A 27,388-nucleotide genomic window follows, 5' to 3' on the forward strand; every position below is an offset into this window, starting at 1 on the left:
TAATGTTGTACAGCTGAAACTTATACAATGTTATAAGCCAATGTTACCTCAAAAGAATAAATTAGAAGAAATTTTTTAAATCTATTTTTTATATACAATTGCAAATTATGAAGGATCTGTTCAAGGGGGGGATTAACTACTCCCTTGACATTTCTTTTTAAAATTTTAGTAGGTTTCTCTCTATATTTTTTCAGTTGTCATTTATGATGTCATCACTTGGTGAAACATCCAAAGATACCAATAGTTTAGACCTAAAAGGAACTATGAAACTATTTAGTCCAGCTCTCATGGATAAGGGGAAAAACAGATCTCCTGTAGACTTGTTCCAAGTCATGTAACAAATGAGAATAGAACACTGGACCCTTGATTCCCATCCTAGTGGTTTACTCAGAAGTTTGGTTTTGTTGTTGGGGTTTTCTCTGGCTTAGCAGGAAAAATAATGGAGACTTTTACTGAAACTGAAAATTATTGGCGATGGAATTTGCATAGTGCCTTGTAAGTCACTTTCAGATACTTGGGCTTGTGATCGAAATGAATAGCTGAGGAAATCTTATATAATAAATTATTGCTTTAGTGTTTTGTTTCCTCCTCTGTAAAAAAGAAATTATAATGTCCTCACAGAATTGTAAGTGGTAAATAAATTACTACAATATAATCACTTAGAGTTGCATCATGCACATATTAATTGTTTCTATTTTTAATATTATTGTTAATAATATTATTGTTTGTTGTATTTGGTTCTACTTCACAGAGCATACATACATCATGGATTAATGGGTAAAATTCCATCGTCCAATTTTGTTGTGGGAGAAGAGGAAGGGATACAGAGAATTTAGCCCTTAGGGAGCGCTGACCTTGTATTTACCAAAAAAGCAGACTGTATCATTTTGGCTTATTTTCTCATTTATATTGGTGAACAATAGAAAAATAGAAGGTCTTTAAAAACAGAAGTCTTTAAAATAGGTCATTTTTTTTTCAGCCACTGCTCCATGTCATTCTAGGCTTTCATTGCTTCGGTATAATACATTTTAAGAATAAATTATTTGGTACCTAAAGGATCTTAACTTCTTAGAAAATGGAATTTCTCATGGAGGAAGAATTTCTAAACAAAGGGACACTTTATAAATATAACTTGCTGAAATAACCATCATAGTGAGCTTGCAGTGAAACGAAATATGAATTTACCTAAGCTTAACATTAAAAAATCCTAAACACTGTGGTTTGTTGCTTTATGGAAAGGAAACCACTTCTGATTTTTACACGGTGTTAAAATAAACCAGCAACAGAGGTAACCTGAGAAATGAAGCTTTCAAAAGCAGACCAACTCAAGAAGCACTGCTTTATTCAGACGTATTACGACTCCAGCCCACTCCAGCACCTTTTTCTTGCCACGTTGCCATTCCCCTTCTTGCAGCCATTTCTCTTACATCAAGGAATAGCAGAAATATCCAGGGTTGGTCTTTGTTGAGTTACCCTAAAAATGATAGTCAAAGTAAAGGCAGAGCTGAAAGATCATGCTTAGCAGTGCTTTAATCTTTTTGGAGTCAAATACCGTTAATCCTGAAAATCAAAGCCAAGGACTTTGCCTCAGAAAAATACGCAGATGCAAACAAAGTCTTGTGTACAGTCTTGTGGTGGACTTCCTTAAGCCTATTTTGGAACATTAGTGATGCACCTGCATTGTGAGAGTTGACAGTATTCTTGTCCTTCCTCCTTGCCAAGTTCCCTTTTGAGAGCTAAGGGAGAAGGAAGAATTGAAATGTAGTGCTTGGAGATGGATCTAGTCCAGAAATTGCTAAAGGCTGACTCTCTGTAGTGTTTGGGTTTTTTTTTTGTTTGTTTTGTTTTGTTTTTTGGTGAAAGAGAGGGCAGAGGGCTTACTTCTTTTTCTCCAGTCATTAAGTACTTAAAAGGTCAGATCTTCAGCTGATTGTAAATGGGAAGAGGAAAAGGGAAGCAAGAAGGAAGAGGACCTGCCTTTGAGTGACACTGTCAGCTATGTTAACTGTTAACAAAACAGAAGAACCTCATATATTTTGTAAGCAATTGTCAAGGTCGGCATTTCTTTGTGATGCGAACCCACTCAGGTCTTACAAAAGGATCTCTGTTCTATAGAAAATTACTGTCGTGTAAGGAGACTTCATTTATATGAAAATTTTAAGAGATTCTGGGGAGAAATCCTTTGAGGAGAAATTGGATTTAAAAGAGTAAAATCAACAGGGTAGGGGAAATAAAAATGAGTAGGAAATGCTTGCTGGATTATATGATTCAATTTGACTTTTTTCTTTCATTTTGTACTTTAAAATATAGAAATTTGCAGATAGGTGAAAATGACTCATTTAAGGTTTTGCTTGGGGTTTAATAATAGCCCCTTCTAGCTTCCCTTTCGTTGTCATTTTTAAAACCAGCCAATCACATGTTTTATATATGGGTATATGGAGTTCCCACTTTGTAGTAGTGAGTGCTCTGTGGAAGATTCAGGGTCCACACAAGTTTTTGACCCACTAGAAGTTAACATTCTTATAACTTAGTTTGGTTCTGAAGGCTATAGGCAGGTGAGAAAATTATCCACTGCGTATGGGTAAGTTCTGATCCCACCACTGGTTTACCTTGGATAAATTACTTAACCGCACACAGTCTTGGCATCTTTTGTTTTTAGGGGTAAGACATTGGTGAGATATTTTGTACCTCTCACATTAAGTAGGTTAATGAACTCCTATCTTGTTTAAGGTCATCGAGTATGACAAGTATAACCATAAAGTTACCAGAAAGCCTGATTATTTGGGATTAGATGGGATAGCAACATTTATAGCTAACAGTGCTAGGTTCTGTTCCATATATTATCTCATTAATCCTCACAACTTTTCTGTGAAGTATATACTATTATTACTCCTTTTTTATAAGTGAGAAAATGAGCTCTGCAAAGATGTTAAGAAACTTGCCCAAAGTCTTTCAGACAACAAGCAGCAGAGGCGGGAGGCTGAAATCTAGGTGGTCTGTCTCCAGAAGCCACACTGCTAGCTTTGGTCTTTTTCCAGCCCTTTTCAGAGCCTACAGCATATGCACATTGAAAGGAGAAGTTAATGGTGGTAGACTCTGACACTTATTTAAGATTTTATTTTTTCTTTCCTGTTTCAGGTATCTGACAGCAAGCAATAATAGAAATTTCCTGCTTACCATGAGGCCATTCTTCAAAAGGGCCACCTTGGTTATAAGTTATGTAAGTACATATATGCTTTTGAAATATCTGATAAGGGATGTTTCACTTTAACTTGGCTCAAAGTCATGATCCAGATTATTTAATAGAATCAGCAATAGATTCCTACACCTTGATCTTAGGATCAAAGTGTTAACATGCCGTAAATGTTACAAAGCAATAGAAGGTATGTGTGAAAGCATTCTAGGGATATTTGAACTCAATGACACAGATAGTGTGAACTATAGTATTTTATGAGTTTCTTTCAAAGTGCTGATGCTGAGTTGTCTCAGCATCGCAAACCTGACTGTTTCAGCTATCTATTACTGCATAACAAACTACCCCAAAGTGCAGTGCCTTAAAACAACCACCACCATATACCTGTCCTAACCGCTTTAGTTTGGGTGGCATCTACTTGGATGGTTCTGCTCACTATGAGTTTTGGCTGGGGTTATTTGAGCAAAGTCATGCAACTATCAGATGGGCTACGTGGTCTCTGTCTGGTAACTCATCCTCTAGGTCCTCTTTCTGTGGCCACCCTCTCTAGCAGGATAGCCAGAACTTCTTTATAACATGGCAGCAGGGTTCTACAAGAACAAACCTAAAATTGCAGGGCCTCTGAAGGGTTAGGCCTAGAGCAGACACAGTGTACCTTCTACCACATTCTGTTGGTTGATGCAAGTCACAAGACCAACCCAGATTTAAAGGGTGAGGCAGTTGACTCAATTTCCTAATAGGAAAAGCAAAATGTGCATACAAAGAGGGTAGAAATTCTTGGTGGCCATCTTTGGTGACTGTCACATTAATCATCTTTTTATGTAATTGGATGGTTCTATTCAAGGAGATTAAGAGACAGGTCTCTTATGCTATAGTTGTTTCTCTTAAATTTCCTGTCAAAATTTATAATACATTTTGATAGGAAACTTAGAAAAATGTCTTTGAATTGTAATGTTAATAATTAATGTGATTTTTTTCTCAACACTAAAACATGTTTATGGAAGAAGATGAGTATGGAAAAATTGAATGAATAGGGTAACTTGACTGGACAATTTCATCAAAAGGGGCAAAACATTTCTCTAAAAAATTCCCCAGTGTATTTGCAACATGATAGCACCAGTTAGTGAAAAACTTTCATTGGATAACACAAAAAACCTTCCCTAGGGTTTTTGAAATAATCTTTCATAAGTGTTCTACTTTAGAGCATTCAAGGGTTGGAGCATTTCCAAATGTATTCATTCAAGACACAGCAGTATTATCTATCATATTTTAAATTAATTTTCACAGGGCTTTTTGTTAAGAAATTGGGTGTTAGAGACCAATGAATGGCATGAGTTCAACTCCTGGATCTTGCTGTTTACTAGCTGTGGGAGGATTCTGGGCAAATGACCTCTAAGCCTGGGCTTTCTCATTTACCTCTAGGATTGTGAGGCCTCAGGTGAGCTGGAAAGCTGTTAGCACAGTGAATGACAGCTGTGTTGTTAAGAATTTGTCACTGTTTCATCACCTTCACTGTTTATTCTTCTCTCTCCCAGCTATTTTCACCTTTCCAACTCATCTTGAATGTTAGAATTTTATAGAAATGCTCACTAGAGAAAGTGTTTGTAAAACAAAATATTTGTAAAGCATCTGGAAATATCCTCCAGAAAAGACGGGGCTTATCTCCAACAAGTGATGATTTTCTTACCAAATCTTCTTTTTCTTGAAGGTGATTGTCATTTTATACTTCCGTCTGTGGATAATGGGAGGATCAATGCCCCTCTTTTCAGAGCAAGATAATCCAGCTTCATTTTCGCCTTACATTCTTACAAGGTCAGTAGAAATACATTACTTAAACTTTATTTGGTATTTATTAGATTGTTTTAAGTAATCTTAAATGATTGGCTTCCTTTGTATTTTAAAGAAAGGAAGTAAAGTGTACAACTGAAACATTGGATTTTGTTAACCAACGTCACCATAAAAAAATTTAAAAATTTAAAAAAAGAAAAAAGAAGGAGATTGTGTCCTATTTGGGGTATGGGAGAAAAAAATTTCTATTCATACATTTGGAAATCTTTTCGACTAATGGTGCTGTTTTGTCGGTACTATTGGTATTGTTCTCATACTGATATATATTTATTTATTCAATAAGCATTTTACTGAGCACTTATCATCAATAATATCTATTCGGTGGCCTACATGGCAAATGTTACAGAACAATTTGCAGAAAGTTACAATGAGGTGGATTGGACATCATAACTATTTGTAAGAATAAAATCAGTGGAGAGGTTGAAAGTGGCAAACAGAAATGAAAAACAATTTTTGCTAAGATAAAAATACTTGTATCTTACCATTTGTCCTTAAGAGTTTTAGAGATATTGGATCATGAAGCGATGTTGATCAGTGGATCTGGTTCATTGAGAAGGTTTTTAATTCCTTATCTATTCAGTCTGCTGTGATGTGCTGCTGAGGCTTTCAGATATAATTACATTTGACAATTTTAATATGTTTTCTTCAGGATAAATATCAACATGCACTGTACTTAAATTTTCATAGTTTATTATGTGTTTATCATATATCATTTTCGTAATAGTAACCTTCACTTTTTTGAGTTTGCAAAGACATGTAAATCTTTAATTAAACCTTGATTTACAGCTCATTTATATTGTGGTTTACTTGTGTCTCTTAGAGACAATAGATTGTTGGATTTTGTTTTTATGCCAAGCAGTAATCTTTGCTTTATTTCACTCATTTACCTTATATGTTTTAATTGATAGATTTTTACTTTTTTTGCCTTGTGTATTTTTCTTTATTGTTCCTAGTCTTTTCTTCCTTTCTTTAAAGACTGTTTTCCATTCAAAAAGGATAGCTTCCCATTTGATTAACTCATTTTTATAATAGGTATTATGTCACAATTGTTTTCATTACTTACAGCAAAATGTGTATTAAAAAAATCTTGATATGCCTTCGGAAATCATATGGCATCCAACCCCTAGTGTTGGCTTATCCCTTTGAGGCAGTCTAGAGCCTTACAAATTGTTGCTTATAGCCTATATTTTTCAAAAAGTTGCTTAATTAATCATTTAGTTAAGCTCAACATCTCTAACTTAGCTTTTTGTTAATGCTGCAATCTCCTTGTCCTTTATAGGTATCTTTTGCTGGCTTTCAACATCTCCAGGGCCCTTTTTCTGGACATTTTTAGCTCATTGATAAACGGTTTTGGTTTCTGTAGCTCCTTAAATAGCTACTTTCTGCTTTTAAGAGAAAAACCAGCTTTGCCAGATCCTGCTCTTGCTTAATGGCTCCACTTCCTTTAGCTTTGGATTGGTTCCCCTCCAGGCTTTCTTGTCTCCTGAATGTGAGCATTCGTTCTTAATCTTTATAGTTAGATGCAGCCTGTTCCCTGAGCTGCCAAGATGCAAAGTCAAAAGAGACAGATGGGTGAGAAGAACAGACTACTCTCAACTCCCTAACCAATTATTTCATTCACATTTGTCATCTGTAAACAAGTGCCTGCCTCAAAGCCCTTAGTGTGAGGACAAGGCCTTTGGTCTCTGACTCCTTGCTCTCTTCTCTGTAGCTTCTTAGCTGCCGGGTGAGTTAGGTTGCGTTGTTATCCCTGCTGGTGGCTGCAGAAAATTCTTTGAGGGAACCTCCAGCAAAATTAGGACTTTGGACCAGTCATTTGCTGGGTTCTTCCTTTCAATTCCAGGGCATATGTGTACTTTTTCAGAGGAGTGGTACACGTTAAAGCCAGGATTTTCTGCTATAAGCCAATCTAAGTGACTATTCTCAGGCAATTCCATCAATGTAAAATGATAGAATAGAATATCCCATTACACCTTTATATTCTTCCTATCTTTTATTTAAAAAATATTTTTATTCCTGTATTTCATATTTAAAGTACATAGATACCCAGGGACATTTCAGTGACAGTAGTTATAAATGGTTTTTCGCATTCCTTTAAAGTAGCTGCATTATAATAGACTCTTTTGAGCATCCAAAAAATTGTCTTTAATTCCTTTCCTGAGTAAGGTTTCTACTCTCTTTGCATAATTATTTGACCTCTAGTACACTGGTGATTCTTAAATTCGATTTCCTTGGTTTCTTTCCTAGTTCTGTTGTTTTTTTCTTTCTTTCTCATCAGCTGTGCAATTTATCTATGATTTGGTTGCTTCTTTGAGTCTGTCTTTATTAATCATAGGTTTATCATTCAGCTATGTCACTCTGTCTCATTAATGTTTTATCTCTTTTACTGGATTTACAAACTTCAGACATTTTTTATAGCATCTTTGCTTCTGTCTTGCAAGTACCATATCTTCTTTTAAAGTATGTATAATAAATTATTCTTTATCAGTGAGAGTTTTCAGATTAGCTTTCTCTCCCTTTAATAATTGCTGTAGTTATTAACTACATGTAGTTTAAAAAATCCTAATAGCTTTTAAGCATAGCTTGGCCAAGTATCTCTTTGTTTCATATGATTTCTTGTGACTTTAGTTCTGAAATTTCTTCTCTTTTACATTATGTATTTCCATGTGTTTAGCTAGGATGAAATACCCAGTCATTTTCTGTTTAACAAAACTGAGGTACGAAATCATTATGTTATGCTCATGAGAAACTTTTGTTAAGAAAAATTATCTAAGATGTGGGACTAAGACAAAAGATAGTTGATTATATGACGTTCACTGTAATGTAGGGCGCTTTCTAACAAACCTAGCAGAATGTAACTTTGGTTGACTTGTAATTTACATTTACTATACTTTACAAGTCTGTCAACTTAGAATTTAACATAGATTTAAGGTAAGTGTGATTATTTCTTTTTTCTCTAGTAGAAAATAAAACTTCAAATGTTACAGCTTCTTTGCCTTGCAGGTCATAGAACAAATTTATATCTAATTTGCCAATCTCATTCTCTTTTTAATAACTATGAAAACCCCAGTTTTTTCAAATTAAATTTATATATTTATATATGTATATATTAATTTATTTTTTATGTATATTCGCTGTACATATATATAAAAAATAACATATTCGTTGAGGTATAATTTGCATGCCATATAGTTCACTTATTAAAGTGTACAATTCAGTGGTTTTTAGTATACTCACAGAGTTGTGCAACCATTACCACAATCAATTCTAGAACATTTTCATCACCCGAAAAAGAAACCTTACATGCATTATCGGTCACTCCCCATTTCACCCCAGTCCCTGAGCCCTAAGCAATTATTGATCCTCTCTTTGTCACTATAACGTTACCTATTCTGAGCATGTCGTATAAGTGGAATCATATAATATGTGGTCTTTTGTTGACTGCCTTCTTTTACTTAGCATAATGTGTTCAAAATTCATTCATGTCGTAGCATATGTCAATACTTGCTCTTTTTTATTCCCCGGTAGTATGCCTTTGTGTGGTTATACCACTTTTGTTCTTCCATTCATCTGTTGATGGACATTTGGGTTGTTTCCACTTTTTGGCTATCATCAATAATGCTGCTATGAACATTTATGGACAAGTTTTTGTCTGAATGTGTGTTTTCATTTCTCTTGTATATGTACCTAGGACTAAAACTGCCAGGTCATATATGTTAACTCTATATTTGACTTTTTTGAGGAACTAACTGCCAGACTGTTTACCAAAGTAGCTGCACCATTTTACATTTCTACCAGCAGTGTATGATGGTTCCATTTTCTCCACATCCTCACCAACACTTGTCTTTCTGACAATCTTGTTTGTTTATTTGTTTTAATTATAGCCATATGAGTATGTGTGAAATGGTGTCTCATTGTGGTTTTGATTTACATTTACCTGATGGCTAATGATGTTGAACATCTTTTCATGTGCATATTGGCCATTTCTGTATCTTCTTTGGAGATATGTCTATTCAGATTCTTTGTCCAGTTTTTAATTGGATTATTTGTCATTTTATTATTGCATTGTAACAGTTCTTTATATGTTCTAGATACGTCCCTTATTAAATATATGATTTGTAAACATTTTCTACCTTTCTGTGTGTTGTTTCTTTTTTTTTTTTTGATGGTGTCCTTTAAAGCACAGAAGTTTTTAGTTTTGGTAAAGTCCAATTAATTTTTTTATTGTTGCTTGCGCTTTTGTTGTTATATCTAAGAAAGCTTCGCTTCATTCAAATTCTCTCACAGTTTCACTGGCTTTGTCAAGTTTCTGGTTCTCTTATTAATAAGTTATATAAACCTTTAGTTTTCACTGTGTATTTGTATGAAGATTATGCTTTTAATATTTTTAAATTGTGTTTTGATACAGTTTTTCTTAACAGCAGTTTAGAAGCCCGTTTAGAATTTGACTTCTTATTCTTGACCATTGGATATGTCAAATCACAAAAGTAGATCGATACAAATTTTGCGGGGTGAGCGTTATTCAGGATACACTGGTAACAGGCCTTTAATCTTTTACCTTTTTATTTTAATTCAAACATTTAGGTTGTATTATCTGTCAGTAATTCTATATGACTGCTCAATAACTTTCCAACCTGTTATTAAGATTGTGTGGATCAATTGAATGACATGACATTGAATTGTCAATGTTTCTGTTTGCCTTGAGAAGAAAAGTGTAATTAGAATTTAGAGAGATGAATGTTAATTGCACAAGTTTCCTTGACAAGCAAGTTCTCCCGGGCCCAACTGTCTAAGCCAAACAGAATTCTGGATTCCAATGCCCAAAGATTCTGCTTCTGTGGTTTCAGTGGACTTGCATTTGAGAAGTTATGGAATAGATTTATGTGCAACTTGTCCTGTCAGAGAATTGTCATTTAGCACAGGATTTACTCATCTGTTTATATGTCTTTTTAGAAATGTAATACTTTGACATTCAATCTTGCAAATATTGAATTAAAAATAAAAACAAAAGCCCAACTTAAGTATGGCTTCTACATAGGGCTGGAGCCTGCAGAAGAGATCACATGATGTTTTCACTATTAAAGCCCCTCTCTGCTGCCTAGTAATTGGTTTTCCGTCTTACAAGATTTGAAGGGGACAGAATGTAAAGCAGTATATACTTGATGGAAGAGGTATTGCTTTTATAATATTAAAAATGGTTATTTTTTCAAATCTAGGAAATAGATAAAATAGGATTTACAGTGAAAGAATATAGAGTCCTCCTATCAGCATCATGTTTTTTTCATGAGATGTGGTCTTGGATAAGCAGGTAGCATGTATTTGCTGAAGTGGGTAGATCTGTTCTGATGTTCGAAATACAGACAAAGGCTTGTATTACTTTGTAGGAAAACATCTATGATGTGAAACAATATTAAGATGGAACTCAACATCTTCCTTCTAAAGAAGCTTCTTTTTTTGTCTTTCCATTTTCAGTTGATAGTTTTAAATGAGCAAAAAACCTTAGGGTACTTTGTGTTTCTAATATTCACAGTTCTTAAAGCTCCTAATATGGGGGCTATCTCATAATAAACTCTCAACTAATAGGCTTAAAATTTAAATCATTCTTTTAAAAAAATGTGTGGTGTGTTTAAAGAGATTCGTGCAAAATGAACTGTTCTGGTCTTGCTTTAGCAACTAGCAGAGCCTTGTGTTAGGTCTTCCATATGTGTGTTTCTTTGAAATGAAACTGAAGTTATTCTGATTTTTACAGCAGTGGTTACCAAACTAGAGTGAATATCAGAGTCACCTAGGAAAGAATGTTAAAAATAAAGATTTCCTTTTTCATGTCTCAGAAATTCTGATTGAAAAGATCACAAAGATGAGTGAGAAAATCTTTATTTGACCAGCAACCTAAGTATATTTGGAGGGCAGTATGTGTCACCTTTTTTGAAATCTTTAGGTTAAAACTGTGTCCTCTGTGGCTAAAGAGCTCTCTACAAGGGGGCTGTTGTCCCCATTATGGATTTTGTATTATGTTTATTGAATAGTAAGAAAGAATGAAAGAGATTATCAAGGTCCATGAGTATAGTTTTCCCAACTGAAGTGACACTATGTAATAGTAATTTGTCTAATTTGTCTTGGACTCTGGGAATGAGGGAAAGTGGAGGGAGTTAGAAGAGAGAGTTTGTGGAGGGAGCAAATTCTGTCTCTAGACTTGGGATCAGTTGTTGGAAAATGTTGGTTTGAATCAATTATTGATAATTTACTTCTCAAAGAAAACTATAATTCTTTAACTCTACATTCTGTGTTTCTATTATAACCTTAAATCCCTGAGAAGCTGATAAAAATGAAAAGCGAGTCTTAAATTTTTTGCCAACATTGAAACAGAAAGGCAAAAATTGCTTTTCATAATGAATAAAATGCCAAGCCCAAGCCTTTTATTTAAGGATTCTATTTCTTGCTGTGTGGTGCTCTAACATACATTTTAATCAGTGCAATCATCTGTTTATTGTGCTGTACAGAAGATTACACACTGGTGTTAAGTTTCTGTCAGTCCTGCTTTAATTAAAAACTGAAGTTTTTTTTTTTTTTAATGTAAATTCTCAAGTACATCAGAATTGCACTGTTCAAAGAATAAGTTGGGGTCTCAGGCCGGTACTTCTGCATGAAATATCAGTATTTGATCCATTATATTTCCTTTCAGTTTTCTACGTTAATAAGTGCCAGTAGAAGACTGTGTTATGCAGTGGAGAATTGTGTGTGGAGCCAGAAAACCCTGTCCTGTGTGCAAGCTCTGCTGCGGGCTTGTGGTGGAACACTGAACAAGTCATAGCCTCCTTAAGGCTATTTCCCTTACTGCGAAAATGAGAGTAATACCTACTTCATAGAGATTGCTTTGAGATCAGATAATCCTTATATACAAATACTTTGTGAGCTAGAAAATACTGGACATGTTTTAAGAGTTTTTAGTGTCCTTGGATGTAGTTCATTAGTATAGCAACAGGATTCTTGTGTGGAAATGTGGAAACCTATGCCTGATGCATAGTAAGCAGTCAGTGCGTGTTTGCCTAGTGGAAGCTAAAGCTCCATGAGGGAAAGCATGTTGCTTTGAAATGAAGATGTGAAATGCTTTATAGAGAGAAACAGACCTTAGATAAGAAATGAATCAAATATTTACTTAGCAGAAGGTGTTATTTGCTTTTTAAAAGCTATATGGGTAAGAAGTTGTTACTGACAGTCTTATATGTTGAAATTTATTTCTTCTACTTGGACGACACTATCTCTGTTAAAAAGATAACAGTATTAATGGTGCATTAAAAAGGGCAGGGAGACTTAATGACATTTCGGATTCTTTTTATAGTTTATCCATGGTAACAAGAGTTCTCATTTAAACTATATTCATTGGAGTTTAATGCAAAATAAGAAAAAATAAGCCTGGCATAGCTTTATAATGATGCTTCTGTGACACGTGAGGGGGAGCACCTCTACTCAGACATTCTTTCACTATCTGATGGTGTGCCACAAGCTGGCATGGTACTAGGTGCTGAGAGAAGCTACACAAAAGTGGAATCTTCAGTCTGTGCCCTTCAGCTCCATGCCTGGACAACTGAGAACCTAGCAGTTCTCTTTCATTGAACTGCAGAAAAATATATAGTTGCTTCAAACCAAAATAAAAGTATAAAATTCAAAATTCAAATATTTCTGGATTTTTAGGCATTATTTTAATATGAGATTAATCTCTTAAAATCCATAGAATCCATCCATTTAAAGAGCTAGGTGCTGAGGAAGTAATTATACACAAGACACAGCCCTGTCCCCCAAGAGCTTGTGTTTTGGTGGGGAGACAGGCACAGTAACAAGCAGTTAGAGGGCAGTGTGAAAGCCTCGGGGCTGTGAGAGTTCATAGGAGGGACACCAGCCTGGTCTAGTGGGAAGGCTGCAACAGGGAAGTTGTCAGAAGAAAAGACATCTACATTGGGAGCTGAAGGATCAGGAGTTGGAGTTCATTGATTCCAGAAGATGAGGTGAGCCAATAAGGTGCTGCTGTCGGGAACTTGAAACTTGTGAGTGAGCAAATTGGCAGTGAAGACTAGAGTGACAGATGTGTGAAGACAAGGGAAAGGGAGAAGCTGGGGCAGCCCTGATGGCCATGGTCCAGCCTCAGTTATGCAAATCCTGAAGAGAAGCCCCAGAGCAGAGAGGAGAATGGAGCCACTTCTAAGAGAAGCGGGACAGCTGTGAAGAAGGCCTTAGGCCCAAAGAGCGGGTGCTGCCTTCTTTTCTGTAGCTGCTTGGTTTTACTAAGAAGCCTGGTTTTACTCTTGCTTTCATGACTTCAGATTCTTACGGAAATTTTATAAATAACCCTGCCTTTACTTGAGATGGTTTGCTTAGACCAACGGTTTTTATCGTCCAGAAGAACTTCAAAAACAAAATGCAAATGAGAAGCTGGCTAAAGAGTCATTTGGATTTCTTTTCCTAAGTGTTTGGAAGTGATCTTGCCATCTCTACCCCCAGGTGCCAAAGTAGCAAGTGTTCATTGGCACTGAAAGGCCATGGCCCTGGAATGCCCCTGGGAGGGCCACAGCACCTGTCTGGCACCTTCTACTCTGTTGCTTTGAAGGTGCAAAAGGATGAGGACAGTAGACCATTTTCTACACCAGCCAGTCAATTGAGATTGCTTCGTGGCTTTCAGCTCCCTCTCTGTGTCCTGGTGGTCAGGTCCTGCTTCCAGTCACCCTGTCCTTGTTTTTAGATGGTTTTCTTTGATTTTCTTTTCTCTTATGTCTTCTGTTTTTGTTCCACATTGTGTCATTTATCCATGTTGCATTCATTCTTGTTACTGAATAGACTTCTACTGAATGGATATACTACAATGTATGTATTTATTTTATTGTAGATGCACATCTGGGTTGTCTCAGTTTTGAACTGTTAAGAATAGTGCTGCTATGAACAATGCTGTAAATGGTGAACATAGGTATGCAATGCTATTGAGTATAAACTTCGAAGTAGGATTGCTAGGTCATGAAGTATGCATTTATTATGCTTTCATGAAACTGCTCGCAGATCTCCAAAGTGTTTTAATCAATTTATGGTAGTGTTTTGCAGTTCCAGTTTCTCCACATCCTCATCAACATTTGACATGGTATTTTTCATTTTAGACATTTTAGCAAGAGTCATTTAAAATTTTTTTATATTACACATTTTAAATCCTGTACTCTAATATGACCCATACATATTCTTCACTGTTCTCAGAAAGGGTCATGTTCATTTATAATTTGAAGCCGTTTTTATTTGGGGGCCCAGCTTGGACTCTCTCTCTCATATTTCCACCTGTTGAAATTCTGCATAGATTCTAGGGTGTCATCCCTTAATCCTCCCTCTTCATCAATCTATTATTTCTTAGAACTTCATTGAAATTTGATGTTTATATTTTACTTTCATCCAACTGTATAATGTGTGTATGTGTTCTCACTACCATTACTGTGAAAATGCCCTTCTAGTGGGTAGGAGACTAGATCTTATTACGCATCAGTACCTAGAAAAGTACACAGTACCATTATTGAATTCTAGCAAGGATTTCTTGCTTTAGGAGAAGGGTGGTATAGGAAGTAGCTTTCTTTGGCTAGTCCTGGGGAAGGTGATAGGCAAGAAGAGAAGGTGCTAGTGATGATATAAGCAGGTTATGCCTGGAAAAGACCTTTCATTATTGCTGGGGCACAGAGAGACTATGGAGACCATTTCAAAGCATCAGTGGTAATTCAGGAGTCAAAAATAGGGGATAGCCTAAGGAGGGGCAGGACAGGTCACCAAAACTAGTGGGTAAAGGCAGAATCGGGTGAGTCGCTCTGCTGAGGCTGGTAAAAGGAGTTTACACTGAGGCTGGTACACTGACAGTTTAGCCAATGCCTTTTCCAAGAGGAGACAATGTAAACACAGTCAACTCAATATCCTGTTTTTATGAAAAAGTGAAGAATTTTTTTTGGTGAAGGAACCTTTGAGCAGTAACAATTTTATATAAAAAAAGCAAGTGCTGTATATTTCTGCTTGTAGTAGTGACATTTTCATATGTACCTATCTTAGGCATCTTTCTAGAACAAAGAAATGTGTTGGTCTTACCTTATTTCTTCGCCAGAAAAGTGTTTCTCAAAGGCAAAGGACAAAATCTATGTATATTTTTGCACTTAAAACACTCTATTTTTTTTTTTATAAAAATGAAGATTTAGATTTAAAGAGCCACCCAGTTTCATTAGGTGCCATATGATGCATAATTCCCCCCACAGCCTCTTCTTCCTTTTCCCTTTTTTGTATTTCCTGGCTTATCGATGAAAATACATGACTAAATCATTTAAGCTGAATTCCTGGCTTCCTATGCTATATATTTGATTTCATTGACAAGATATTCTAGTGGCTTTCCCCTGTTAGCAGATTTCATGATAGAAAATTGTTAAACAATTCATTTTGGTTTTGTTCCTGCTTTAAAGAAAGAGAACCCAGAAGGGCAGAGATGTTCAACATATTATTTCATTTCTGAAATTTTAGCAGAAATAAACAAGATGATGAATTTGAAATGTAATTCATCGTCAATGAGTTAAAAAGAAATACTGTAGTTGCTGATTACAGCTGGCTCAACTAAGCCCCTAAAATGTAATTAGCATTTGGCATCATTCCAAGGCTTCTTTATGTTTAAATTTGCAAAAATTTTCCAATGCTCTTTCAGTATTTCAAGTAGTACTTAAAGAGTTTAGTAGCAACATTAACCTGAATTCATATGCACCAGAAGGTAGGTGATGTCTCGAGTTATGTAGATAATACACATGTATTTAAAGAAGTGAGTTAGTAGTCTTGGAATAAGTTAATAGTTTTGACTTTCCTAGTGTTATAGGAAGGGGAAGTTGCTTTTAGTGTATGGTTTACTTTACTTCTTTAACTTATTTGGGTTACAATCTGTAAAAAGTCACAATGAGCATTAAAAAAATCTCAATAATTACATTGAAATTGTAACTTTTAAAAAAATATCATTCCTTATATTTGCTTTTTCATCAGTATGGTGTTACAAATATATATATACATATATGTATATATATATGTATATGTGTGTGTGTGTGTGTGTGTGTGTGTGTGTGTGTGTGTGTGTATGAAACTGAGGACAACTTGCATAGCAAGACCAAAATGTGAGCTTAATATTAACATATAGATTTTGTACCAGAAGGGAGGGGAGAGGATGGAGAGGGAAAATAAAAAATAAAATGTTAAAAAATTATGTATATATGGTATGGAAAAAATAAAAAACTGGCATTTAAAAAATAAAATGAAGATTTCAGCATAGCATTTGCAGCTGTTCCATGGTCAAGATGCAGCTAGACATAAGAAAGTATTCTTATTGCAATTCTGTTGCCTTTTCCACTATTTTCCACTACAAATAGTTTTTATTATGGAAAATATCAAACATGTACGAAAGTAGAGAAAATAGCATAAAGAACCTCTCCAAACTCATATCCAGTTTCAACAATTATAACTTGTGGCCAATCTTCTTTCATTCATATCCCCACCTACTTCTTCTCCCTTGTTTCCAGTCCACCATTTTTGAAGCAAATCACAGACATCATATCATTTCATATGCATATATTTTAGTATCTATTTCTAAAAGATGAAGATCTTTAAAAATATAACCACAATATGATTATCACACTTTAAAAATTAACAATGATTTTCTAGTATCATATATCCAATCAACATTTTAATTTTTCTGTCTCATAAGTGGTTATATTTAATAGTTGTCTGAATTAGCATCTAAACAAAATCTGCACTTTGTTTGATATTCCTTTAGGTCTCTTTTAATATATAGGTACCCTCTTCTTTCTACCACCCTCCCTGCCTTTGTGTCTCCCCCCTCCTCATTTGTTGAAGAAACTGCCATCATTTGTTCTTTGGAATTTGCAATATTCTGCATTTTCCACATTGCACCCCTGTGGTGTCCTTAGCATATTTCGGTGTTTTCCACATTTGAGATAAACTAATATTGAAGAACTTGACCCTATTCTAGTTAAATTTTTTTTTTGGCAAAACTATTTCATAGGTGGTGCTATGTATATCCATCAGGAGGACATCTGGCTGCTGGTCTCTCTTTCTGTGATATTAAAATTAATCAGTAAGTTCTAGGCATTTGATTTAGCCTCATCCATCCATTAAAAAGTACTCCATTGCTTTTCACCTAATAATTTTAGCTGCCATTTATAATCATTTTAGTGCCATTTATAATCATTGCTTATAGCTATGGTATTTTTATAGCTAGTATTTTTAAAAGTAATTTTTAAGACTTGGAGTGTCACTGAGCCACAGAGCTGTGTGATTTTCCTGCTAAGTTTGACAGTTCGGCCTTCTTCTCCAAAGCTAAGTCACAGAGAATCTTGCTGGGCTAAGTCGGTAGCATCAGCTTAGAAGCTCTGTGAGAAAAAAGAGCCCAAAGTGACCCAAGCACCTTTCTATGGAGTTTGCATTCTCCTGAGACATTTCTCAGACCAAAGCCTACAAGAGATATGGCAATTCTTTTTGTTTTAATTTTTGTTAAATAACAAAGCTTGGATTTCATCAAGATTTCAGTATATACTACATTATTGGTACATTAAATTTTATTTAAAATAACAACAGAGAGGAGAGTATTGAGAAACACCATTGAAATATCTCCACTCTTTGAACCTATTTCTCTTTTGGGTTTGAGAGTCAGGCCAATGATTAATCCCCATCCTTGAGCCTCACTTGATCATTGTTAATGATTTTCCATTGCTAACCTTGAAGGAATAGAAAGAAAGAGATGGAGATCAGTTGGAAAGGTCTGGGAAGAATGTTCCAAACTAGTACCCACTTGCTGAGAGGAATTCAAGGTGATTTGACTCATCACATTGGAAAGGAACTTAGAGGTTCTCTCATCTAACCTCTTTGCCAAGCCAAGAATCCCTCTAAAAGAATCTGACAAACAAGTGAGAACTTTTCTTTACATTCTGCACTCTAACTGTGCTCATCTTATTGTGCTTCTTTAGTTCTGTATCTCTTATTTTCACTATTGGATTGTACATTCTTTGAGGACAAAGAATGTATCTAATTATTCTGTTTAATCTCACATAAGATATCAAAGGTAAACACAGCTGGACATTATTTAAAATAGTGAAAATAGATTTTATTCAGTAAGTACTGACAGTAGGGGAAAGAGTTGAGCGTCATTCTGATTTGTGCAGTGGTTATTGGACATTTTAAAGGGAGAATAAGAGAAGGGGGTAAAATGGGGCTCAACAGAGTCAGAGAAGTAAAAAAATTACAAAGAGCGGGTCAGTGTAAATGTGATTAGGCCGGCTGAGTCTGCAGGCTGGCAGTATTGAAATTAGGATTCTGTTTTCCCACAGAGACTGGGAGACATGCCCTATCCTTCGTGATGAGTACTTTTTAATGCAATGGCTCTCAGGTCCTTGAGAAAGACACTTCTGAATTGTAAGAGATACATAGTCACAATTGTAAGATCTATGAAGTAAATGCTCTAAGAAAGGGAGGTCAGGAGCTACTCCTCAGGTATTAGCTAGAACAAACAATAAATTCTGACAGGGATGAGCTTTCTCAGGCAGGCGTTTTAATGGGGGAGAGGATGGTGAGCTGGGGCATCCTAGGAATATGACCTTATGTTCCTAGGAACTATGCTAGGGTTTGGTTGTCTCCTGGTCCAGAGGTTGAGATAGAGTATGTTATGTGCTGAGAGTTCTGAAATTCTCCAGGGTCTGGAACTACTTAATGAATTTGTATTGACTGAAAAAATTTAAATAAATTCAATTTTCTCTACCCTGAAACAAAGGGAGTCCATTAGAGTGCCATTCACTTCACCTTAGTGCCTAGACACAGCCAGAAAATAGAACGTTATTTCTCTTATTTTCGTTTCCATTATTGTCCTTCTTAGGTCCATCAGACTATTACTATTAGCAAGGACAGCTAGCTATAGTTGCCTTCTCTTGAAGGCTCATTTCTTCATTTATAAATAAGAGACTTTATCTCCCTACCATAGATATTTTGATTTTTTTTTAATAATTCAGTATTGTTCAGTCTGCTATAAAATGGTAATCAGTCTGTTGTAAAAATGATTAAATATTTTCATATCTACTACAGGATTCTGGATCGTATTAAAAAGGGACAATTCAAATGTCTCTTACCCAGGAAATCATACCCAAGATGGTAATATTTCTGTTATACCTTTATCAAACTTTTCCTTCATAGCACTTATGTCAGGTTGTAATGTATTCATTTGTATGATCATTTTTAAGTATATGTCATAGAAACTAGGTCTTGTTCACCATTGAAAGGCTAGCATGTACCACCATGACTAGAACTTTTAGATATATTCCAAAATTATCAATTTAATGACTAAAAACATACATGGTGTTCCGTCTTACCTTGTCTTTTCCTATGAGTTAATATTAACAGTATGGAAATGCTGTTTAATTGAAACAGAGTGAATAATGTTTCCAAAATGTCATGGATCTTGAATTATGTTTCAGCAATTCTTCTTCCCTTTGTAGGTTCCTTACCTATTCCTACCTCTTGGCCTTCAACATGTGGCTTCTGCTCGCCCCTGTAACCCTGAGCTATGACTGGCAGGTCGGCAGTATTCCTCTGGTAGAGACCGTATGGGATGTGCGGAATTTAGCCACCATCCTTCTGGCAGTTGTGATGACCTTACTGAGCCTTCATTGTTTAGCAGCCTTCAAGGTAACTTTCTTAAAATTAAAATGAACCCTCTGCATTTGAAGAGACATACTCCATACTTAATAATGCTTTTCTTTTTCCAACAAGAGGTCTGGTTCTAAACTGAATCTACTCTTTCGTCTAAAAACTTTATGTGTTTAAAATTTTGCTGGGACCTAATGTGTATTTTAAAGACCTTAGTGGGGTTAACAGACCACAGTCACCTTAATTATATGCTTTTGTTTACTGTTTCTAGCAAACCTGTAGAAATTGAATCTGAAATTTAATGTTTGTAAGCAAGAAAAATGTTCTTTTCCTGCTGTGATTGGTTAATTTTTGAAGTAATATGTTTGATTTCATGTAACAATACACGAGATAATGATAATATATTCATAAGTGCTTAAGAGTCTACTTCTATTAATGATTGCCTGCCTCAGTTGGTTGGGTGAGTCTCAAAAAAACAAAAAGGAATAAAACTAGAAAAATCATTGAATGCAACCATTTCACAAATGATCAAAGATAACAAAGAACTTGAAAATGTTTACTTATGAAAAACTACTGCTGCACTGGGTAAGATACTCTCACCTGAGGGTATTCTCATCCCTCCCCCAGGCCCATCTGGTATTAAAAACCCACAGGTTTACTGGCTAGAGGTAGCTTATTTGGTTTGGGAAAGTACCAGAGCAGTTAGAAATTTAAGGGGGAGATGTTGGAAGCAAAGAGCTATAGAAGGGCTGAGATAATATGATCTTTACTGCTACATATCATGTTCACATGGTACTCCCCTAGGGAGCACAAGCAAATGGAAAGTCTGGGAGACTTACTTATGTGCTACAAATTTAAGTGATGTCTCAACCCATACACAGTTTGGGTGGCAGAAAGCAGAAGCTTCACTGGCTTGAACTGTCTATGTGTAAACTGAGGTGAAATCATTGGCTGATCACAAAGCTATGCAGGCACAAGAGAGATCCCTCAGAGATCCAGGCAAAAGGAAAAAAAAAAAGAGAGAGAGAGAGAGCTGAATAAAACTTTTGGCTCTCTACAGAGAAACAAGCTTTTCAGTTTGAGACCAAGCAAGTTTATCAGATGGTAAAACAGGAAAACCAGTGAATTTCAAAAGAACGAAATAGAATACAGAGTCATTACAATATATGACATATACAATGCCTAGCTTTTAATCAGATTACTGGACATGTAAAGAACAGGAGAATGTGACCCAATCTCAGGGGGAAAAAAAATAGTCACTAGAAAATGGAATTTAAAGTCTGGATCTAAACTCACATTTACATGATCAATAATTTTTGACAAAGTTCTTGAAATAATTCAATGGGGAAATGTATTGAAATAATGGGATATCTGTATATCTGTAAGGAAAAAATGTGAGCATTAACCCAAACAGTACACTTAGAAATTAATTCTAAGTGGATCATAGTTCTAAACAAAAGAATTAAATAATGCCAAAATTCTAAAAGAAATAGGAGAAAAATCTTTTTGAACTTGGGTTAAGCAAAGATTTCTTAGATAGGGCACATAAAGTGCAGACTGTAAAAGAAAAAGTCGGTGAGTTAGACATCATCAGAATTAAAAATTGTTCTCATCCAAAAATAATGTTAATTAAATCAAGAGGTCAGCAACAAATTGGAAGAAAATATCTGCAAAACATATATCTATAAAGGACTCGTATCTGGGATATTTAAAGAGCTCTTAAAACTCAAAATAAGACAAGTAGCTCTTTAAAAATGGGCAAAAGATTCAAATAGACACTTTATAAAAGAAGATATACAAGGGTTAATAACACAAAAATATGCTCAGCATCATTAATCCTTAGAGAAGTTAAAATTTAATTCACAAAGAGCTATCACTACATAATCACTAGAATAACTGTAATTTAAAAGTTCGCAATATTAAGTTTTGGCCAGAATATGAACAATTGGAACCTGCGTACATGGCTGGTGGGAGTGAAAAATGACTCAGCCACTTTGGAAAAATCTGACAGTTTCTTAAAAAGTTAAACATAAAAACAAGCAATTCTACTCCTCTACTTTCTTTAGTAGCTACTGAAGAGAGGTGAAAACTTATGTCCACACAAAAGCCTGTGTATAAATATCCATAAAAGCTTTATTTATGATACCTAAAAAATGGAAACTATCTAATGACCTAAACTTGTAAACTTAATATACTAAATTATTTAGAAATGTACAGAAACAAACTACTGAAACATAAAACAACATGAATGAACCTCAAACATACTGTATTAAGTGAGAGAAGCCAGAAATATGACTATCTCCTGTATTCTTTCATTTATACAAAACTCGAGAAAAGGCAGAATATATGAAAAGACAGAAAATATGTGGGAATGGAGATTGACTGTAAGGGACTGTAAGGAGACTTGAGGGAACTTGTTGGGGTGTTGAGTGCTTTTTAAAATTCAATTGCAGTGGTGTTGCTGAACTACATACATTTACCAAAATTCATTAAAATGTACATGTAAATGGGTGAATTCTATTGTATGTGAATGTATCTCAATAAAACTGTGTTTTAAAAAGATTACAGTTTCACAAATAGATTAAAGGCAGAATGAATAGAACTGAAATTTGAATATAAAACACAATATGTGATCCTGACAATTTGATGAAAAAATTTTTTTGAATAACTAAATCTGTTTTTCTTCATTAAGGTAAAATTCACATAACATACAATTAACCATTTGAAAGTGTACGGTTTAGTGGTGCATAATATATTCCTATGTTGTGTAACTACCAGCTCTCTCTAATATCAAAGATTTTCATCACCTCATAAAACACCCATACCCATTAAATATTACTCCTGACTCTCTCGTCCCCAGTCCCTAGGGGACCTCTAGTCTGCTTTCTGTCTCAGTGGATTTGCCTTTCTAGATATATTACACAAAAGGAACTCAACAACATTTGACATTTTGTGTCTGATTTCTGTCACTTAGCATAATACTTTTAAAGTTCATCCAAGTTGTAGCATGTATCAATACTTTATTCCTTTTTATGGCTGAATAATATTCCATCAGATGTATATACCAAAACTTATTTATCCATTCATCCTTTGATTACCATTTAGATTTTTTTCACCTATTGTCTATTTCACCTTTTGTGCTACTATACACATTCATGTACAAGTTTCTATGTGGGCATGTTTTCATTTTGCTTAGGTATATACATAAGAGTGAAATTGCTGAGTCATATGGTAATTCTATATTTAACTTTTTGAGGAACCATTTTCCAAAGTGGCTGTGCTATTGTACATTCCCACCAAGAATTACAAGGGTTCTTATTTCTCTACATCTTTTCCAACACTTGTTATCTTTCATTATTTTGATTAAAGCCATCCTAATGGCTGTGAAGAGTTATCTCATTGTAGTGTTGATTTGCATTCCTTAATGATCGGTGACATTGATCATCTTTCATGTGCTTAATGGCCATCTGTATATCTTCTTTGGAGAAATGTCAATTCAAGTCTTTTGCACATTTTTTAATTGGGTTGTTTGTCTTTTTGGTGTTGAGTTGTAAGAATACTTTATATTTTCAGAATGTTAAACTCCTAACAGATAGATGATTGGCAAATATTTTCTCCCATTCTTTAGATGTTCTTTTCATGTCCTTCATAATGTCCTCTGCTGTACAAAAGTTTTTAATTTTATGAAATTGAATTTATCTGTTTTTTTTTTCTTTTGTTACACAGTGCTTTTGGTGTCAAATGTAAGAATCCATTGCCAAATCCAAAGTCATGAAGATTTGTGACTGTGTTTTCATTTAAGAGTTTTATAGTTTTAGCTCTTATATTTAGGTCATTGATTCATTTTAAGTTAATTTTTGTATATGGAATGAGGTAGGAATCCAACTTTTTTATTTTACATGTGGGTATTCAGTTGTCTCTGCACCACTTTTTGAAACAAACAAACAAACTATTCTTTTCCCTAAACACCTTATTTCAAAGTAATCCTCTTTTTAATCTTTTCATAAATAAATTTTACAAAAGATGAACTGAATAACCATCCTCAGGAAACTCGAACATGCCAATTAGTTATGCACACCTGACACATTTCACCTTCTTGGTAAGCCTACTATAATAACTCTGAATAAAATACAATCACACCCCCCCCACTCCACTTACCTCCCTTTCACTTTTTAACTTTTCTTCACTATACTTCCAGTTTCTAAAATGCTATATAATTTGGTTATTTTATATAATGTCTATTTTCTTCACCTAAAATGTAAGTCCCATTAAGATAGAGATTTTTTTCTGTTTTGTTCACTGCTATATTTCTAAGATCAGGAACTTGTCACGTTCAATATTGATTTAAATTTTATTGTTTGCCGCTCAATATATATTATTTAAATGAATAAACTATAAAAAGTTTGTTCAATTAGATTTTAGTATGAAGAATTTTTTTCAAGTGAATTATGTCTAGAGCTTATAAAAGGATCATACTCAATACCAGTATGAGAGTATGAAATGTTTAGGGGCCAGTATGAAGTTTGTTTTTTTAGAATTTGGCCTTAGATTATGTTTTGGCATGCCCGCTGTATTGTAACGGATCTGCAAGAGCAAATGTAGTGGAGTGCTGGATCGGCATGTTAGTAAGGGTATTCCTTGACTCTCTCCCAACTAATTGATGCCGAGTCCCCACAGGCTGTCATATTGGTCAGGTGTGTCAAATATGTACTTTCATGATGGCAGTAGACCCTGCACAGAAGGGGGCCTCGGCTCTCTCATTGTCTTTGATAACATGATGAATGACTGGAAACTCCCTCTTTGGGACGTTGTTCATCTTTTTCTGTCATGGAATTTGTTTCAAAATTACTTTAAATCATGAAAAAAAATTAGCAAATCATTCCAGTTGCAGTGATAGTTAAGATTTAGCTCTTCTGTGGTGGCTTTCATCTTGAAAATTCTTTGCAAACGTTAATTAAAGCCTTTGGCAATTCTTGGAGCCCACTTGCACTTTCTACATTTTCTTCTTTTAGAGTTTGGAGACAGAGGTTTGGTGTCTAGCTCATATTTTTGTGGCCTGGCCTCTATTCTTGATCTACTTATACCCTACAGGAAGATAGGAATCGGATCTTAAAATTCAGATTCTCCTGCTAGTTAGTAGCCTCTCAAAGTGGAGGTAATCCTATTTTTTAATGTGATGATTAGTTACTAAGGACAAGATCTTAAGCACTATGACTCCAAGACAATAAACAGTAGGATCAAACTTTTATAAAAATAAAGGCCCTACTTATGGACGTTCTTCTATGCTAAGAAAAGAATAATGGATGAAGTGTTTGTAATAATGTCAGCAAAACAAACACAGCTCTGTCCACCTAGAAAATTTCCAAGTGATGTGTGTGCTGTATCAGTAGGTGTTTGATTGAAATTATTTTATAATCCCTGGCTATGTCCTCAACTTTTGAGATAGTGAGGCTATACAATTATATATTGGATAAACATGTATAGACATAGAGTCCAGGGAGTCATGGAAAATATTTCTATTATTTTCATCTTTGATTGATTCTCAGTCATACAAAAGCCACTCTGGCTTATGTTCATGGGAGAATATGGTCTCTTTAGCATCACTATTTCTTTTTCTTTAATATTCTTATTATTGATTGAGTGCCTACTAGTTCCTAGGATTTAAGTAGTGAGCAAAATGAAAGTCTTGTCTGCATGGAGCATATCTTAAGATATGTTGTTATATGCCGTGTTGATAAGGGCTGTGAAGAAGGCTGATTTCACAGATAAGGTGTCTTTTGAACAGAGACCTGAAGGAAGTGAAGGGGTGAGCCATGTAGCTATTTGGGCAAGAGCACTTCAAGTAGAAGGAAAGCAGGTGCCAAAGCCCTGTGTCAGGAAAGTAGTAGAATGTTCACAGGACAGCAAGGAAGCAGATGTGCTAGCATAGCTGGAGCAGAGTGGATCGAGGGTAAAGCCAAATGAAATGATGTCAAAGATATGAGTGTGTGTGTGTGTGTGTGTGTGTGTGTGTGTGTGTGTGTGTGTGTGTGTGTGTAGGATTATGCCTAGGTCTTTCTTTCCCCTTTCCTGCCATACTTCTACTTGGCCTCTGGCTTTGTTGACAGTTAGGTGGTTTTGTATGATTTTCTTTATTGATAAGGCCAGGCTATGGAAAGGAAGGAGATTAAAGAAATCAGGTTTTTTAAAGAGTTTAGATGTTTCTGTGTGTGTTGGTAAAGGGTAGGAGGTGAGGATTGAAGGAAAAGGGCAGCTTAGAGTCAATAAGGGACCTATGAGACATACAAATTTTTCTTTTGCTAATATTAACCATATTTTGGGGATGGCATAATTTTGAGGCAGTATACATACTTACAATCTGTTTCTTCTCCAATTTACCAAAATCTTCTTTTGTCATCCTTTCTTGCTATCAACCAGGGCTCCAGAAGAGAGGCACATAATCTACCCTGTTATAATAGTATTTACACTTATTTGACTTTTTAAAAAATATATTAATTTATTCAAATTAGTTTCAAGTATACAGTACATTGGTTAGACATCTATATTGTTCATAAAATGATTCCCCCAATTGCTCCCTCCCTCCCCTGGCCCTCCTCTTAGCCATCATATTAATGCTAACTGCATTCCCTCTGCTGTGTTCCCTATCCTCATGCCCAGCTATCAACTACTAATTTGTACTTCTTTAACCCTTCACCCCATTCTCTCAGCCCCCAAACCCTCTCCCCTCTGTTCGTCACCAAATTGTCCACTATATATGTGAGTCTGTTTTTAATTAGTTTGTCCTTTTTATTCCTTATACCTCATATAAGTGAAATCATATGGTATTTCTCTTTCTCTGTCTGACTTATTTCACTCAGCATAATAACCTCCAGGTCCATCCATGTCATTGCAAATGATAGGATTTTATTTTGTTAATGACTGAGTAATATTCTATTGTATATATGAACCCTAATTTCTTTATCCAATTGTCTATTGATGGGCATTTAGGTTGCTTCCATATCTTGGCTATTGTAAATTGTGCTGTCATGAATATTGGAGTGCATAGATCTTTATGAATTATTGTTTTGGTTTCTTTGGATAAATACCCAGAAATACAATTGCTAGGTCAAAAGATATATCCATTTTAAATTTTTTGAGAAAACTCCATACTGTTTTCCATAGTGGCTGTATCAATTTGCAACCCCACCAACAATGTATGAGGATTCCCTTTTCTCTGTATCCTTGCCAACACTTGCTGTTTTTTGATTTAATGATGAGAGCCATTCTGACAGGTGTGAGGTAATATCTCATTGTGGTTTTAATTTGCATTTGTCTCACTGGTGACCTTGAGCATCTTTTCGTATGTCTGTTGGCCATCTGTCTGTCCGTTTACCCAACATCTCTTATCGAAGAGACTGTCTTTACCGTCTCTTTACAATATACATTGTATATTTTTGTCTCCTTTGTCAGATTGATGGACCATATAGGTGTGGGTTTATTTCTGGGCTGTTTTATTACATTGAGATATTCTGGACTATTTGGGCTATTTTATTACATTGTGATATTAATATAGAGAGATATGCCATTTATGCCATTACCGTACTATTTCGATGATTGTAGTTTTGTCGTGTCGTTTGAAATTCGGGAGTGTGATACCTCTTTCTCTCTCTCTCTCTCTCT

General features: G+C 35.1%; 1 protein-coding gene across 8 annotated transcripts in view; it reads left to right on the top strand.

The window, feature by feature from the left end:
• Window positions 1–27,388, top strand: part of TMTC1 (transmembrane O-mannosyltransferase targeting cadherins 1) — a 476,780-nt gene that overhangs the window by 338,467 nt on the left and 110,925 nt on the right. For 6 of the 8 annotated variants that reach the window (XM_039882400.1, XM_039882401.1, XM_039882395.1 and 3 more), the window contains 4 exons: window positions 3,139–3,220; window positions 4,902–5,005; window positions 19,169–19,234; window positions 19,579–19,768. In XM_039882400.1, coding sequence (XP_039738334.1) covers window positions 3,139–3,220; window positions 4,902–5,005; window positions 19,169–19,234; window positions 19,579–19,768 — 442 coding nt within the window. The remainder of the gene's footprint in view (window positions 1–3,138; window positions 3,221–4,901; window positions 5,006–19,168; window positions 19,235–19,578; window positions 19,769–27,388) is intronic. The other 2 variants (XM_039882396.1, XM_039882398.1) reach the window with 1 other exon arrangement.

Source organism: Pteropus medius, unplaced genomic scaffold, assembly GCF_902729225.1.
Source record: "Pteropus medius unplaced genomic scaffold, Ma_sr-lr_union100, whole genome shotgun sequence".
Lineage (NCBI taxonomy): Eukaryota > Metazoa > Chordata > Mammalia > Chiroptera > Pteropodidae > Pteropus > Pteropus medius.